A 15,160-nucleotide genomic window follows, 5' to 3' on the forward strand; every position below is an offset into this window, starting at 1 on the left:
TCTCTCAGTCTCGGTATAAATCCTTCTCTGCATCCTTAAGGTTCAGCATATCCTCCCGTTTAGCCGTATCACTCTCTTCTCACTTATTATCTCTTTGTACTTCTCAGCACTTTTGTACATTCTTTTGCAATCCTACTACTTCTCTTCTAATCTTTTCCTATGTACTTTCTCCAGAACCTCGTCATTCCACCACCATTTCCATCCTTTTTGCAAACTCTACCTCCATCTGTCTTTCCACCTCCCGGACCTTAACAGCACAGCTACCCATCACCTCTTTATCTTCTCCCACAGTTCATCCAACTGAACTTTCTTTGGCTGTTGAGTGTACGCACTGACAACAGTTATCAGATTTGTATTTTCATGGTTATATCCCTGTCTGACCCTAACCCTACCCCTGCCTTCAGAATCAACCCTGTACCAGTTCTCCTCTCTCTACTCCATGTAAAACAGTTTCCATCCTCTTCCAGTGCTTCTGTCCTTGCTGCCTTTCCACTAGAGATGCACCAATCGATCGGCAACCGATCGGTATCAGACGATAATGCCCCTATCGGTTTTGATCGGCGTTCAAATCAGGCCGATCCGATCACATTTACAACAACAACCCACCGCCCGCGGGTGCGTTCCCACATGTCCCAAGGGGGCCTCGCCCGTATGGGAGTTTTACAATGTCCGAAAAGGACAACACATTTGCAGTTTGCAAGCTGTGTGCAAAGGAAATACCCAGAGGATTAATGTTATAAAAGAATTTCAACACAACGAAGCTGATAAGACATTTGAAAGTTTCTCAAGTCAAGGACTACATAAAGAACAGGAGCGTGCAGCAACGCCGCTAACTCACCTGTAACAGACCTATAAACGACAGCAGAAACGGCAAGAAAAATAAAGAACTACATCATAATGTAATGAATTCATAAGCCTTGATCATCAGCCGTTTGTCGTAGCGGACATCGGGTTTAGCCGCGTCGTTAGCAGCTTGGATCCGCGGTTCGCGCTGCTGCGTCGTAATTATTTAACTGATGAATGACCGCCGGAGTTATACCAGAATATATACAGTCACATCCAACCCTAACCCTCACTAACCCTCACTAACCCTCATGCAGGACGACAGCCGGTCAGTCGGCTTCACGAGTGACATTTGGAGTTCTAGTGTGAAGTTTTGCTTCACTCACAACAGTTTCCTGGGTCACATGCAGCGGGTGCTATTGCTAAAGCTTTAGCAAACCTTAAAGGAGCATGAGGCTCCTTTTAAGAAATAAGACTCTATAGCGCCACCCTTCACCACGACGGCCGTCGGGGGTACTGCAGCCAACAGTGAAGCCGGAGAACGGGGAGAACACGCATGCAGCGTCATGTGACGTCACATCCGCAGGACAGCGCGGGAAATTCGGTCCCGGAATTGCAGCACATTTTGCAGCACACAGCCTGTTCAAGGCAACGGAGAGATACACTAGAGGAATCATTCGTTTTGGTTTGGAACGCTTCATCTGACATTATTACTAGAAAACTTAAAACGTTTACGAATTTTTTTTATAAATCCTGCCTCAATCCTGCCTCATGCTCCTTTAATAATTAGGGCCCGAGCACTGACAGTGCGAAGGCCCTATTGTATCTGTAGGAATTGTTATTTTCCAACTGACGAAATGAGGGCCTTTTTTCCCCCTAAACGTGCCCCAAAAGTCACCAAATTTTGCACGCAAGCCAGGCCTGGTGAAAAATTTGATATTTAATGGTTTGCATTAATGGGCGTGGCCTAATGGCTCAACAGCGCCCCCTAGAAAACTTTGTGCATCAAGCCCCACAATACGGTTTGACGTACATGCACAAAAATCGGTACACACCTGTATCATGTCGCAACTTAAACAAAAGTCTCTTGGCGCCATGGCTGAAACCGAACAGGAAGTCGGCCATTTTGAACATTTTGAATTAATCGCGTAATTTTGGCACAATTTATGCCATTCCTTCGGCAGTTAATACGGCCCGAACCGTAACGTGCATCCAGGTGTGTTATACATCAAAATGTGCGTCTTCATCCTGTGATGACGCGCATTACTTTTCTCAGTCAAAAGCGTTACCATGGCGACGATAGCAAAAAGCGCGCCCCGCCTTCATCTGGTTGGTCCATATTTGAAAGTTCCTACTTTCTGCCATAACTTTTGAAACGATTTGACATAAAGACTCGTGGGTGGTGTCATCAGACTCGGTATTGAGTACTTGACCTTCATTGGCATTAATTAGCCCCGCCCCTTCTGTCTGGTTGGTCGATATTTTATAATCCCTATTTTCTGCCATTGATTTTTTAAGATTTTCTTCCTTTTTCCTCAGGAAAACTAAGGTTTATAGTTTACAACTTGTATCAACTCTAAGAGAGTGACATGGCTGCTGTTGTCTGTGTTGGTGTACTGCACAGTGTGTTGTACACAGATCTATTACCACAGGAAAGCTTAATTTAATAAGCTACATGAGTCTAAATCATCTCTAAGAGTCTCTAGAGGGTGAAATATTGCACTCAGCCTCAGCCTGGAATAAAACAGTGGTCAATTCATGATACATTTTCATCTCAGTGTCATGTACATGAGACGACAATATTGAAAAATTTATGGATTTCACGCTGTGATCGTTGATCAGCCCTCAAAATCCTGATCGGTGCATCTCTACTTTCCACCGGGTTTTTAAAAATGAAAGTAATAAGAAACAACTGCACATGAAAAGAAAAGAGAATGTTTAAGTCAGGCACACCTTTTAATTTATAGCTTGAGTGGCCCTACCTTCTTGATATTGCTGTATGAATCTTCTGGATGCAATCAGACTGGCATGAGCCAAAGTACACCAGAATTGGCCGGTGTGCCACTGGCGCCCAGTGCTTAGCTTCATCCTGAATGCATTTGACAGACATGTAAGGGTCTGAAGGAGCCGTGGAGAGCATTATGGCTGTGACGTTGTTCACGTTGACCAGTTTGGAGGTGGTTTAGTGATGGTGTGGGGAGGTGTTCCCATGGAGGCTGCACAGACCTCTGCAGGCTCCACAATGACTACGTTTACATGCAGTCAAAACTGGGGTTAAGGTCAATATTCCGGTTACTGAAACATTCGGAATATTCCGTTTACATGCGTGAGCAAACAGGGTTATCCCTGTATACATGGTGATTAATCATTTGGGATATCTGGATCAAACCAGCGATGAGAACGTCATGACGTAAATCCCGTCATTTCCGCTTCGTCTTCCTGTATCCAAATCCATGTTTATAAGAACTTCCTGGACTCAAAAGACCAGGATTCCTTGCGAGAAGAACATGTGCAAAAAACAAATTCCTGTTCCTTTTGATGGGGAAATCCCATTAGGCGAAACATGACCAAATATTCAGGTTAGAAAAGGAGTAACCCAGAGGTCATATTCTCATATTCCGGTTTTTAAAAACCGGAATATGAGCAAATTCCGATTATTCAAAGGGGTTATTGGTGTTTACATGGCCGTGCGCAACTGGGATATTGCTAATATTCCGGGTAGAAAAGGGTTATTGACTGCATGGAAACGTAGTCTATGAAACCCAGACTGCCATTAGGTGTCGGGATGAAATCCTTGGACCCGCTGACAGACGTTTGTGGGTCCTGGGTTACTAATGATGCCCAACAAAAAAGTATGTAAGCAGTTCCAGGAGGATAAAATAATTGATATCACTGACGGGCTACTACTAATTAACTACTAATTAGAGTTGCTGCTATGAAATTTCAGCAAAATGGCCGAGCCCGTCACGATGATCCTCTTTAGTTTGATCATTTATCTATATCAGTATAGGTGTCCACCATAGGGATGGGCGGTATGGACTAAAACATTTATCACCATAATTTCTGGCATTTATCCCGATAACGATAAAAATGACGATAAAAAAATACAAATTCAACTCCACATTTTTAAATATAAATCTATCACCACATTCAGTCTTTGGAGCCAAAACACTGCTGTAAAAGATACTAAATACTACTAAACTCATCAATGGGAATCTTTCTTTCTTTCTTTCTTTCTTTCTTTCTTTCTTTCTTTCTCATATCTTCCTTCCTTCCTTCCTTCCTTCCTTCCTTCCTTCCTTCCTTCCTTCCTTCCTTCCTTCCTTCCTTCCTTCCTTCCTTCCTTCCTTCCTTCCTTCCTTCCTTCCTTCCTTCCTTCCTTCCTTCCTTCCTTCCTTCACGTACGTTGTGTGTGGATTTAACACAGAACCATAAATCAGTTTTACACAAAAATGTCATCAACGGGAATTTATTATTTTTACCGTGAGATACAAATTCTTACCGTGAGGAATTTTTTTGACGGTTTATCGTGAACGGTAAAATATTGCCCATTCCTAGTCCACCATGATTTCTTTTACCCATTGGTATCTGGTGTCAAATTGTTGTTTTAACACACGTATATATGCACATTGATTAGTTATCTTAATATTGTTCTTTTCTCTTTTCCAGTTCCTATCTAATCCCGTGGTAACATTCGGGACAGCGATAGCGGCGTTCTATCTCCCCGTCATTATCATGACAGTCCTGTACATCCACATCTCGTTAGCCTCCAGGAGCAGGGTCTCTAAACAAAAACCCGAGAAGAAAGAGAAGAAGGGGATAAAGTAAGTAAATTATTCATTTTCACATGCACCTTTTATGTAATGTCTCTCTGTCGGTGTTACACAAAAAGGTTTTCCAGTTGCTCTGTTGGAAACAGTCTAAAGAAGAAAAAAAGCTGACCATTTTATTTACTATTTCAGGGAAGCATCTGTAGTGCAGGAGATAACCAAAACAATCGTTCAGTTTGTGATACAAGCATGACATTTGGTACACACATTAGTCAAAGGCATTCCAAAAATAATTGGAAGTGGAGCCATCGTGAATTTTCAACATGGTGCCCATGGCAGCCATTTTTCAAAATGGCCGCCAGAAACAAGTGTTTTCTAATGAGTGATTAGTTGAAATGAGTTGCCAGTTTGCCCTGGCTCTTTTTTTCTCTTTTTTTCCTCTTTTTTCCATATTTTTTCCCTCTTTTTTTCCTCTTCTTCTTTTTCCTCTTTTTTTCTCTTTTCTCCTTTTTCATCTTTTCATCTTTCATCTTTTTTCATCTTTTCTTTCCCTCTTTTTTTCCTCTTTTTCCTTGGCTCCACGTCCATATCTTTTGGGGATAGAGAAAAAAAAGATGAAAAAAATATGGAAAAATAGGAAAAAAGAGAAAGAAAGAGGAGAAAAAGATGAAAAAAGAGAAGATGAAAAAACAGGAAAAAAAGAGGAAACAATAGGAAAAAAATATGGCAAAAAGAGGAAAAAAAGAGAAGATTAAAAAAAAGAGAAAAAAGAGGAAAAAAAGAGGAGTTTAGACTCATTAGAAAACAGTTGTGTCCATGTTGAAAATTCACGATGGCTCCACGTCCATATCTTTTGGGGAAACCTTTGGCTATTTGTACCAAACTTCATGCTTGTATCACAAACTGAACGATTCCTATACATTTTATAGCTAAACAGCTGGACTCCTGTGTTTTGTCCTCATGGATCAACTTTTCTATGATATAAAGAAGTTAAATCACTCCTTAAACCTCATTGCACTGCTGGCTGTGATTTCATCTGCAACTTAAGTTTAACTTGATCGCTGTTCAAATGTCACACCAACCACGAGGGGTTTATTTGCGTACAGATTTGTTTAAGCTGAATTCAGGTACATTTTTAAAGCAATTACTTTAACAGAAAAAGCCCCTTAAGGGTTCTTAAAAATATCCCATTTGTTCATGACACCATCACAGATCTTGAGGGACGAGTTATCACAGCAAATATGAGAATAAACATCAGCAATGATTCTCTTTTCATACCTTTTTTCCGCCATTTAGCAAATAAGCAGGCAGAGATTTTAATACTTGGATTGTTTCTCAGATAAAACAATCTTCAGAAAACCAATTAAATGCAGCATGATTAGTCAACTAAAGGATTTGCATAGATTTCTTCACCAGAGGAAATATATATGTTACAAATAAACTCTCTGCATTATTTTCCAGGGCTCACTGCCTAATAAAGAGTCACCTGTTAAAGCAGAACAATAACAACGAGACGAGTCCTCAGGCCAGTCCCAGATCTACTCCTAAACTCAGTTTGGACTCGACCACCACGGCGTTAGAGGTCACGAAGAACGGAAAGCTGGAGGAGCAGAAACCTGTGAAGCCTGAGCCTTCAGGACATCCTAGTCCCAGACTCGCTCAGGTACAGACGGCTGACCCGGCACCAAAGTATCACTGCAAACACACGATTGTCAGTTATGTATTCCCATATCCATGCACAGGTAACTAGGATGTCTACATTTTCATATGAATTAAACAGTTTTAGCAGTTTCAACAGAAGACGTTAAAGTAGTATCATGAATAGTTATCCTATCCAGATTCCAGACTGAATAAGCTGCTGAATCATTTTATTTTCAAGAATGCACATTTCTTATTGTTCACTTGAAATATGGCAGATATGTTTACACTAAGTTCATATCTGGTTTACTTGAATTAATTAGCTCATTAAATCCAGGGCTTGACCGTTTTCAGTGTTTTCCGCCAATAGAGGGCGCTCTCATGCAAGTGCAGCTTTCCCTGGTCAAAGTTAAGGAAGTCAAAGAGCAAATGTTTACATAGTCATAAAATAAATTATTTTGTGTCTTTGAAAAATACATGTCAAATGTTCAAAAAACCTTGTTATTTACTTAATGAGTGTTGTTAGAGGAACTGAGTTAATTGATTGGCTAGCTATTTATAAATGTAGCCAGAGATGAAGACAAAATCAATCTTGTATGGAAAAAAGCATTAAAAATCACAATAATCGAAGAATCGTGGCACCAATAATCGAATCGAATTGACAATCGTTATAATCGAAGAATCGAAGAATCGAAGCTCCAATAATCGAAATCGAATCGAATCGTGAGGTACCCTTGTTTGCACACCCCTAATATATATATATATAAATATATGTACAGCATTTGGGCAGACCTCACGGATCCACCAACATGTTCCAAATGGAGTAGTCCTACCCCTGAATCTTACATACATTCTTACCGTACATATAACCAGAGTTTCAATAAACGTACTTATAAAAAACTAGGGCTGTCCAAGTTATCGCGTTAACGACGCGTTAACTTAACGTCCTCTTAACGCCGACAATTTTTTTAACGCACGATTAAAAAAAAAAAAAAAGGCGCAACATTTCTGGCGCTCGTCGGCACCCGTAGCCTGAGGAAACGTATGGTGGATTGAAAGATGGAGAATGAAAAGGGACTTTTGAACGGTTAGTTCACTTTCAAAAAGATTCAGATGGTTTGCTGGACAAGACTGAAGTTATTTGCATGTCGATTTGAAATGAACTACCATCGAAGTACGTCGAGTCTCAAATACACTTGCAGCCAAACACATGAACCCCTCGTCAAAATCAGACAACGCTGGATAACGCGAGTCAAATCAAATCAAACTTTATTTGTTAAGCGCTTTTTTTACAAAATAAAAAATGCAACGCAAAGCGCTTTACATAAAACATAAAACTCAATAATGCCCCCCTGCACACACACACGCACAGACGGGCGCACACACACTGCGATTCGCACGAGTTTATGGCTGAGCACTGAGGATCAGGTGAGGAAACGGCTGCACATTATAGGTGGAGTTACTCCCTGCTGTTACATGTGCACTTTATTTGTAATTTAGTTTTTGTATCCCCCTGTTTTGATCCCGCTTAGGAGAAGGGGATATTTTTTGAGCCTATTATTTTCCTCCATATGTTTATAAATGCATATGGTTCATTGTTTTACATTGAGCTGCTTAAAAAAACAAGGAATCCTACGTTAGTCTTTACAAGTGTAAAGTTGGGAGTACATTGTGTTTCTATTTATGAAGGAATGTTACATTCAGGTCAAAAGCTTTTTTTGTGGAAAGTTGAATAAACATTGGCATAAAGCAGCATATTTGCCCTTTCTCATGTTGTTAACAGTATTAAAAACATTAAAAAAAAATACCTTGAGGTAATTTAGAACAGCACAAAATGTGTGAATAAATTAATCGCAATTAATCGCCTAGTTAATTACAGAAATCATGGATTAATTAAGATTACAAATTTTAATTGTTGGCCAGCACTATAAAAAACACATATCTACTTTAATAACTGTTCAATATAGTGACATAATACTCAATTATATGTATATATAAATATAGTCAAAAACAAAACAGAAAACGAAACAAACGCCCATCATTTAGTTGTGCTACTATGTATGTTTGTACTAATAGAAGTAATTATAATGTATATTATTACATTATCATTACTTTACTATAATACTACAATATAATAGAGAACAATAGACAGCAATGATATAACAATATACTTGAATAACTATATAAGAGTAGATATGCTATATATACTGGTTCATATATTTACCTCCAATTATATACATAAAAATTACTATAAATCTATATATCGACATATCTAAATATAACTATAAATCAATATATATTAATAGAGATATAGATATATAAATACTGTACGTATAATAACTCAATATATCTATGTACATACTTACATATAACATATCTATATCCATAATATAAATAATATACATCTATATATCTACAAATATTAATAAAAGTACATATCTACATGTTTATTTGCATCTGTATTTTGAATAAAATGTTTCTTTGTATCTTTTTTTAAATTGTGATATGTTTTGACTTTGTTTTAACTCATTTATCAATCCCGTTAAATGGGATTAAAGCTTTGATTTGAAGCCATTGACATCCAAATGAAAGGAAAGGTTTACAAGTTACAGATGTAGAATCGTCATTTTTCCGGGGCTGCAAAGTCCAGATCTCTGCCTGATCTCTTAAACTCAGAAAACTCAATCAACCACCGAGAGCGAGGTCTCGTTCACGTGCGCTCCAGATGCTTTGACTACACACTCTGGGTTGTAAACAGAGGATTTCAAACGCAAAGTTTAAAGAATCAACCCCAGACATCTTTACCTGTTAAATTATTCAATAGATATTAAATGAATACCACACAGCTTTTTTAATTCTGGATTCAATTTGTCCTTTTACCCACATGCCCTTGCGTAAGAGCCCCACAGGGCCGTAAGTGCCACATCCAGCAATTTGCATTTGAGTGCACTTAATTTAAAGTTAAGAGTCTGTAAGTTATGTATTGAATTCAGCCCTCTGTAGTCGACTCTGTGATGATGAAACTGTTCAATACAGCTATTTTTTTTGTGCTTAAGTGCATCGTCTTTTTCATCTAGGAGGAAAAAGAGAGTTCAAACGATTCGTCCACAGCGTTTATTCCTCCTGCTGAACCGACGGCCAAGAACGAAACGGCATCTGAGGTATGTGTCCGCAATCTGTGCTAAATGTTTTCACACGCAGGGCTCTACTCCTAACACGTTATAAGTTAGTTAATAAGTTAGTACCCCCCTTCACCATGCAGAGAGACGCTTTCTGAACATTTTTAATGCAAATTTAAAAAAAGAAAACCTTTCAAGAGAGTTTTAAGGTGTGTTACGGGTCTTCTTCCTACGGTGGCCGAGACCCGCCATTGCTGAAAATAAAAGTAACGCTGCAAACAGAAACAAACGCTGCTGCAAATAAAATAAACGCTGCAAACAAAAAGAAACGCCGCTGCAAATAAAAGAAACGCTGACAATATAAAGAAATCCCGCTGCAAATAAAATAAAAAAAAAAAAAAAATAGATAAAAAAAACACGTAAATAAAAAAGCCACAGCGGAAGTGAATTACCGGGGACTGTTTTTGCCGATGCACCGATGTGTTTTTATGTGAGAGGAGATCCATGATCCATCCATGGATGGAAGGGAAGAAGGGAGGAAAGAAGGAAGGAAGAAAAGAAGGAAGGAGGAAGGGAACAAGGGAGGAAAGATGAAGGAAGAAAATAAGTAAGTGATGAAGGGAAAAAAGAAGGAAGGAAGGGAGAAAAGAAGGGAGGAAAGAAGGAAGGGAGGAAAGAAGGGAGGAAGGAAGGGAGGAAGGAAGGAAGGAAAGAAGGGAGGAAAGAAGGGAGGAAAGAAGGAAGGAAGGAAGGAAGGAAGGAAAGAAGGGAGGAAAGAAGGGAGGAAAGAAGGAAGGAAGGAAGGAAGGAAGGAAAGAAGGAAGGGAGAAAAGAAGGAAGGAAAGAAGGAAGGAAGGAAAGAAGGAAGGAAAGGAGAAAAGAAGGAATGAAGGGAAAAAAGAAGGAAGGAAGGAAAGAAGGAAGGAAAGGAGAAAAGAAGGAATGAAGGGAAAAAAGAAGGAAGGAAGGAAAGAAGGAAGGAAGGGAGAAAAAAGGAAGGAAGGGAAAAAAGAAGGAAGGAAGGAAAGAAGGAAGGAAGGAAGGAAGGAAGGGAGAAAAGAAGGGAGGAATGGAGAAAAGAAGGAAGGAAAGAAAGGAGAAAACAACGAAAGGATGTACGAGGGGAGGAAAGAAGGAAGGAAGGGAGAAAAGAAGGAAGGGAGAAGGAAGGAGAGAGCAGGAGGAAAGAAGGATAGAAGAATTGGGTCATTTTGACCCAAAAGGAGAAGAAGAAGATGAAAAAAATTACACGTAGCGACGTTGAACACTAACCTTTTCACTTATTTTCTCGTTCGTTGTTCTTCTTATTCCTCGCTCTTCTTATTTATTCCTTTTCACTTACGTCCTCTTCGTCTTCTTCTTCTCCTCTCACTTAAAAAACACCGGTGCATCAGCAAAAATAGTCCCCGGTAATTCACTTCCGTTGTGGCTTTTTTATTTGCGTCGTTTTTTTTAGTTTGCAGCGGCGTTTATTATTTTATTTGCAGCGGGGTTTCTTTATATTCGTAGCGTTTCTTTTATATGCAGCAGTGTTTATTTTTATTTGCAGCGTTTCTTTAATTTGCAGCAGCGTTTGTTTCTGTTTGCAGCGTTTCTTTTATTTTCAGCAATGGCGGGTCTCGGCCACCGTAAATTCCAAACAGTGTAACACAAAATAACTCAAATAGCATGAATAAAGGTTAGGATATGTTTGATTAAGAAATGTTATATTGCACAAATATAAAGCTGCAACATATTTGAACTAAACACCATTCAAGGTCAGCGGGCTTCTTTTCTGCTAAATATAAAGGAACATTCTGTAAATACGAACACTGAACAGCAGCGTTTGTGTTGCTGCCTGCAGCGATCCAACTCTCACACATCAGAGGTGCTGTGTGCAAGGCTCCACTTTGTCTGACTTCGTCGTACATTTGTAACAGATTTGTGGAGGTAACCCATAACATCCTTCAAGTGACTTTACAGTAGGGAAAAGCCGTTTTCAGAACACAATAAACGCCCACACACGGTTGCACGGTAATGACATCTGTAACATTGATCCCCCGCCGATCTTTTCTGTCATACGGAAATATATCAGTCTGCTGTTGGTGCAGCACTACTTCTTTCCTTTCCGCTTGACTGTCTTTTTCGGCTTTCAGCGTTTTCCAAACCGTTTCGTTTTGGTTCTGAGGTGATGAAACATATAACTTTTTTTTTTTTTTCCACAATTCTTTATTTTAAATTCTCAACAATACATTGTAAAACAATAGTCAGAGACAGAAATTATAGATCAGTTAAAAAAACATGTTATACATGTTACATAACTTAGTGGTTTGGATGGCTTTTCTATTTTTAGAATATTGGATTGTTGCAATGTATTGTTTGAATTCATTTTCAAAGGCCGGGAAAGATGGTATGTGAGAGAGAATTTAGATTTGTGAATATGAAATTTTGCAAGTAACACAATTAAATTGATGATGTAAAACTGATTTGCTTTGCTAGAGGTGTAAGAAAGGAATCCAAACAATGCATTTCCATATGAAAGGGAGAAATCAGAGTCAATATGTTGTGAAATTAGTTAATAGATATCTTGCCAAAAAATACATGAGATGGGACAAGACCAAACTAAATGACATAAGTCTTCTGCAGACAGTTGATGAAACATATTACTCGTAGTCCCTCTCTGCAGCTTGATGACATAATTACCACACGTGAGGCTGGTATAATAAAAGTCTCCACCATTGGCTACATTTATACAGTTTCTACTGTTTCATTACATTTTATTGTCTTTGGCAACAGTTAGTTTATTATTAATAAGTCTGTTATTTGAATTCTACTCTTGAATGAACTATTGTGCTTCAAAGAAAACACAATCAATGTATTTCTCTCTTAGATAACGTGCAAAAATATCACTCGAGAACAAATCAGTGAAATGGTAAAATTATGAGTCTGAAGCACATCGAATAAAGTAATTATACAGTATCAGTTTCACTGTTAAAAGACTAATCACACTCATGTAACAAATGACTCGGTGCATTTTCAAATGAAATGTACTAATGTGAAAGATGACTGGAGCGTTATTATCTACCTGGATATTGTCTGCCAGACTGAAAGGCCTCAGCGACCTTTTCCTCTGGGGCTGATAGGGCCGGAGGGGTGGGGGGGGGGTCTCTCCTCTCTGATTCTTCATATCAACATAAATTGTGTTACAGCCTTTTTACAAATGGCACAGCCTGCTGTTGTTTCACCGTCGGCATGAAAGCAAAGCCACATGGCACTCCTCCTCTTCCTCCTCTTCCTTCACTGACCCTGCTCTCCTGTTTGCCTGTTTTCCTGGCGCAGCTAAGTCACATGGCTGTATGAAATCGAAAACACAAGAGGGAGGGGGACGTGGAGAAAAAGTGTTTTTATTCTCCGCAGCGATAGGAGGGACATGAAAGCAGCCCGGTCGCCTCTTTGAACAGACCACAGCAGTGCAGCCAGAAGAGAAACCATCTTTTTACACTAGTTTCACACTGATTGATATCAGTATCAGTGGTGGTATCAATATAATCGATATTTAGATCGATCTACCCACCTCTAATGGAGGACGGAGTGAACATGTCGAGAGAAGTCATAAGAACGGGAAAAAATAAAGGACGAGCAAATGAGAAATCCTGTAAAAGTTATTACCTGAAGCAAAATAGTCTTATTTGGAGGAGATGGGGGTTTGGAATGGTTATAAATAACAATTGGCAGAGAAGATTAATAAGTTATTCGATTTATTTATTCACGTATTGATATTCATCAACGGGAATTTATCCTTCTTTCTTTCTTTCTTTCTTTCTTCCTTTCTTTCTTTCAGGCTCATTTCCTTCCTTCCTTCCGTCCGTCCGTCCGTCCGTTCGTCCTTCCTTCCTTTCTTCCCTTCCTCTTCTCCCCCTTCCTTCCTTCCTTCCTTCCTTTCTTCCTTCCCTTCCTTCCTTCCTCCTCCTCTCTCCTTCCTTCTTCCCTTCCTCTTTTCTCCCTTCCTTCCTCCTTTCCTTGTTTTCTCCCTTCCTTCCTTCCTTCCTTCCTTCCTTCCTTCCTTCCTTCCTTCCTTCCTTCCTTCCTTCCTTCCTTCCTCCCTCCCTTCCTTCCTCCTCCCTCCTTCCTTCTTCCCTTCCTCTTTTCTCCCTTCCTTCCTCCTTTCTTTGTTTCCTTCCTTCCTTCCTTCCTTCCTTCCTTCCTTCCTTCCTTCCTTCCTTCCTTCCTTCCTTCCTTCCTTCCTTCCTTCCTTCCTTCCTTCCTTCCTTCCTTCCTTCCTTCCTTCCTCCTCCTCTCTCCTTCCTTCCTTCCTTCACGTACGTTGTGCGTGGATTTAACACAGAACCATAAATCATCTTTACACAAAAACGTCATCAATGGGAATTTATTGTTTTTAACGCGAGATGACAAATTCTTACCGTGGGGAATTTTTTTGATGGTTTATCGTGAACGGTAAAATATCACCCATTCCTAGTGTTGGTTGGTGCTGGTTGGTGTTGGTTGGTGTTGGTTGGTGTTGGTGATGGTTGGTGATGGTTGGTGTTAGTTGGTGTTGGTTGGTGCTGGTTGGTGTTGGTTGGTGCTGGTTGGTGTTGGTTGGTGTTGGTTGGTGCTGGTTGGTGTTGGTTGGTGTTGGTTGGTGTTGGTGATGGTTGGTGATGGTTGGTGTTAGTTGGTGTTGGTTGGTGCTGGTTGGTGTTGGTTGGTGCTGGTTGGTGCTGGTTGGTGTTGGTTGGTGCTGGTTGGTGTTGGTTGGTGTTGGTTGGTGTTGGTGATGGTTGGTGATGGTTGGTGTTAGTTGGTGTTGGTTGGTGCTGGTTGGTGTTGGTTGGTGCTGGTTGGTGTTGGTTGGTGTTGGTTGGTGCTGGTTGGTGCTGGTTGGTGCTGGTTGGTGCTGGTTGGTGTTGGTTGGTGCTGGTTGGTGTTGGTTGGTGCTGGTTGGTGTTGGTTGGTGTTGGTTGGTGCTGGTTGGTGCTGGTTGGTGTTGGTTGGTGCTGGTTGGTGCTGGTTGGTGCTGGTTGGTGCTGGTTGGTGTTGGTTGGTGCTGGTTGGTGCTGGTTGGTGCTGGTTGGTGCTGGTTGGTGTTGGTTGGTGCTGGTTGGTGTTGGTTGGTGTTGGTTGGTGCTGGTTGGTACTGGTTGGTGTTGGTTGGTGTTGGTTGGTGTTGGTTGGTGTTGGTTGGTGTTGGTTGGTGCTGGTTGGTGCTGGTTGGTGTTGGTTGGTGTTGGTTGGTGCTGGTTGGTGTTGGTTGGTGTTGGTTGGTGCTGGTTGGTGTTGGTTGGTGTTGGTTGGTGTTGGTTGGTGCTGGTTGGTGTTGGTTGGTGCTGGTTGGTGTTAGTTGGTGTTGGTTGGTGTTGGTTGGTGTTGGTTGGTGCTGGTTGGTGTTGGTTGGTGCTGGTTGGTGTTGGTTGGTGTTGGTTGGTGTTGGTTGGTGCTGGTTGGTGCTGGTTGGTGTTGGTTGGTGTTGGTTGGTGTTGGTTGGTGCTGGTTGGTGCTGGTTGGTGTTGGTTGGTGCTGGTTGGTGTTGGTTGGTGTTGGTTGGTGCTGGTTGGTGTTGGTTGGTGTTGGTTGGTGCTGGTTGGTGCTGGTTCTGCTGGTTGCATCAGGGCATGTGGCACCAAATCTAATTAGGAGCTGCTTGGCTCCACTGTGTCAACACCTCAGGAGAGAAAGACCAAGTCCAAATGTGGACCATTTATTTATCTATTTAACTAATTACTTATAGATTTCTGTATTCATTTACTCATTTACTTATTTATTAATGACCCCGCCAGAGTAGTTTGCAAGCTTGAAGGTTTGTAGGTCCAGCACGCATGTTTGTAAATTGAAGACATGTGCACATGTGACCCAAGAACTGATCAACTCTTT

The 15,160-nt window shown here is 40.5% G+C and overlaps 1 protein-coding gene across 1 annotated transcript in view; it reads left to right on the top strand.

The window, feature by feature from the left end:
- The window catches only part of chrm4a (cholinergic receptor, muscarinic 4a), a 65,055-nt gene that overhangs the window by 32,787 nt on the left and 17,108 nt on the right, over window positions 1–15,160 (top strand). The window contains exons 3-5 of the mRNA XM_061715992.1: window positions 4,453–4,607; window positions 6,015–6,216; window positions 9,269–9,352. Coding sequence (XP_061571976.1) covers window positions 4,453–4,607; window positions 6,015–6,216; window positions 9,269–9,352 — 441 coding nt within the window. The remainder of the gene's footprint in view (window positions 1–4,452; window positions 4,608–6,014; window positions 6,217–9,268; window positions 9,353–15,160) is intronic.

Source organism: Cololabis saira, chromosome 24, assembly GCF_033807715.1.
Source record: "Cololabis saira isolate AMF1-May2022 chromosome 24, fColSai1.1, whole genome shotgun sequence".
Classification (NCBI taxonomy): Eukaryota; Metazoa; Chordata; class Actinopteri; order Beloniformes; family Belonidae; genus Cololabis; species Cololabis saira.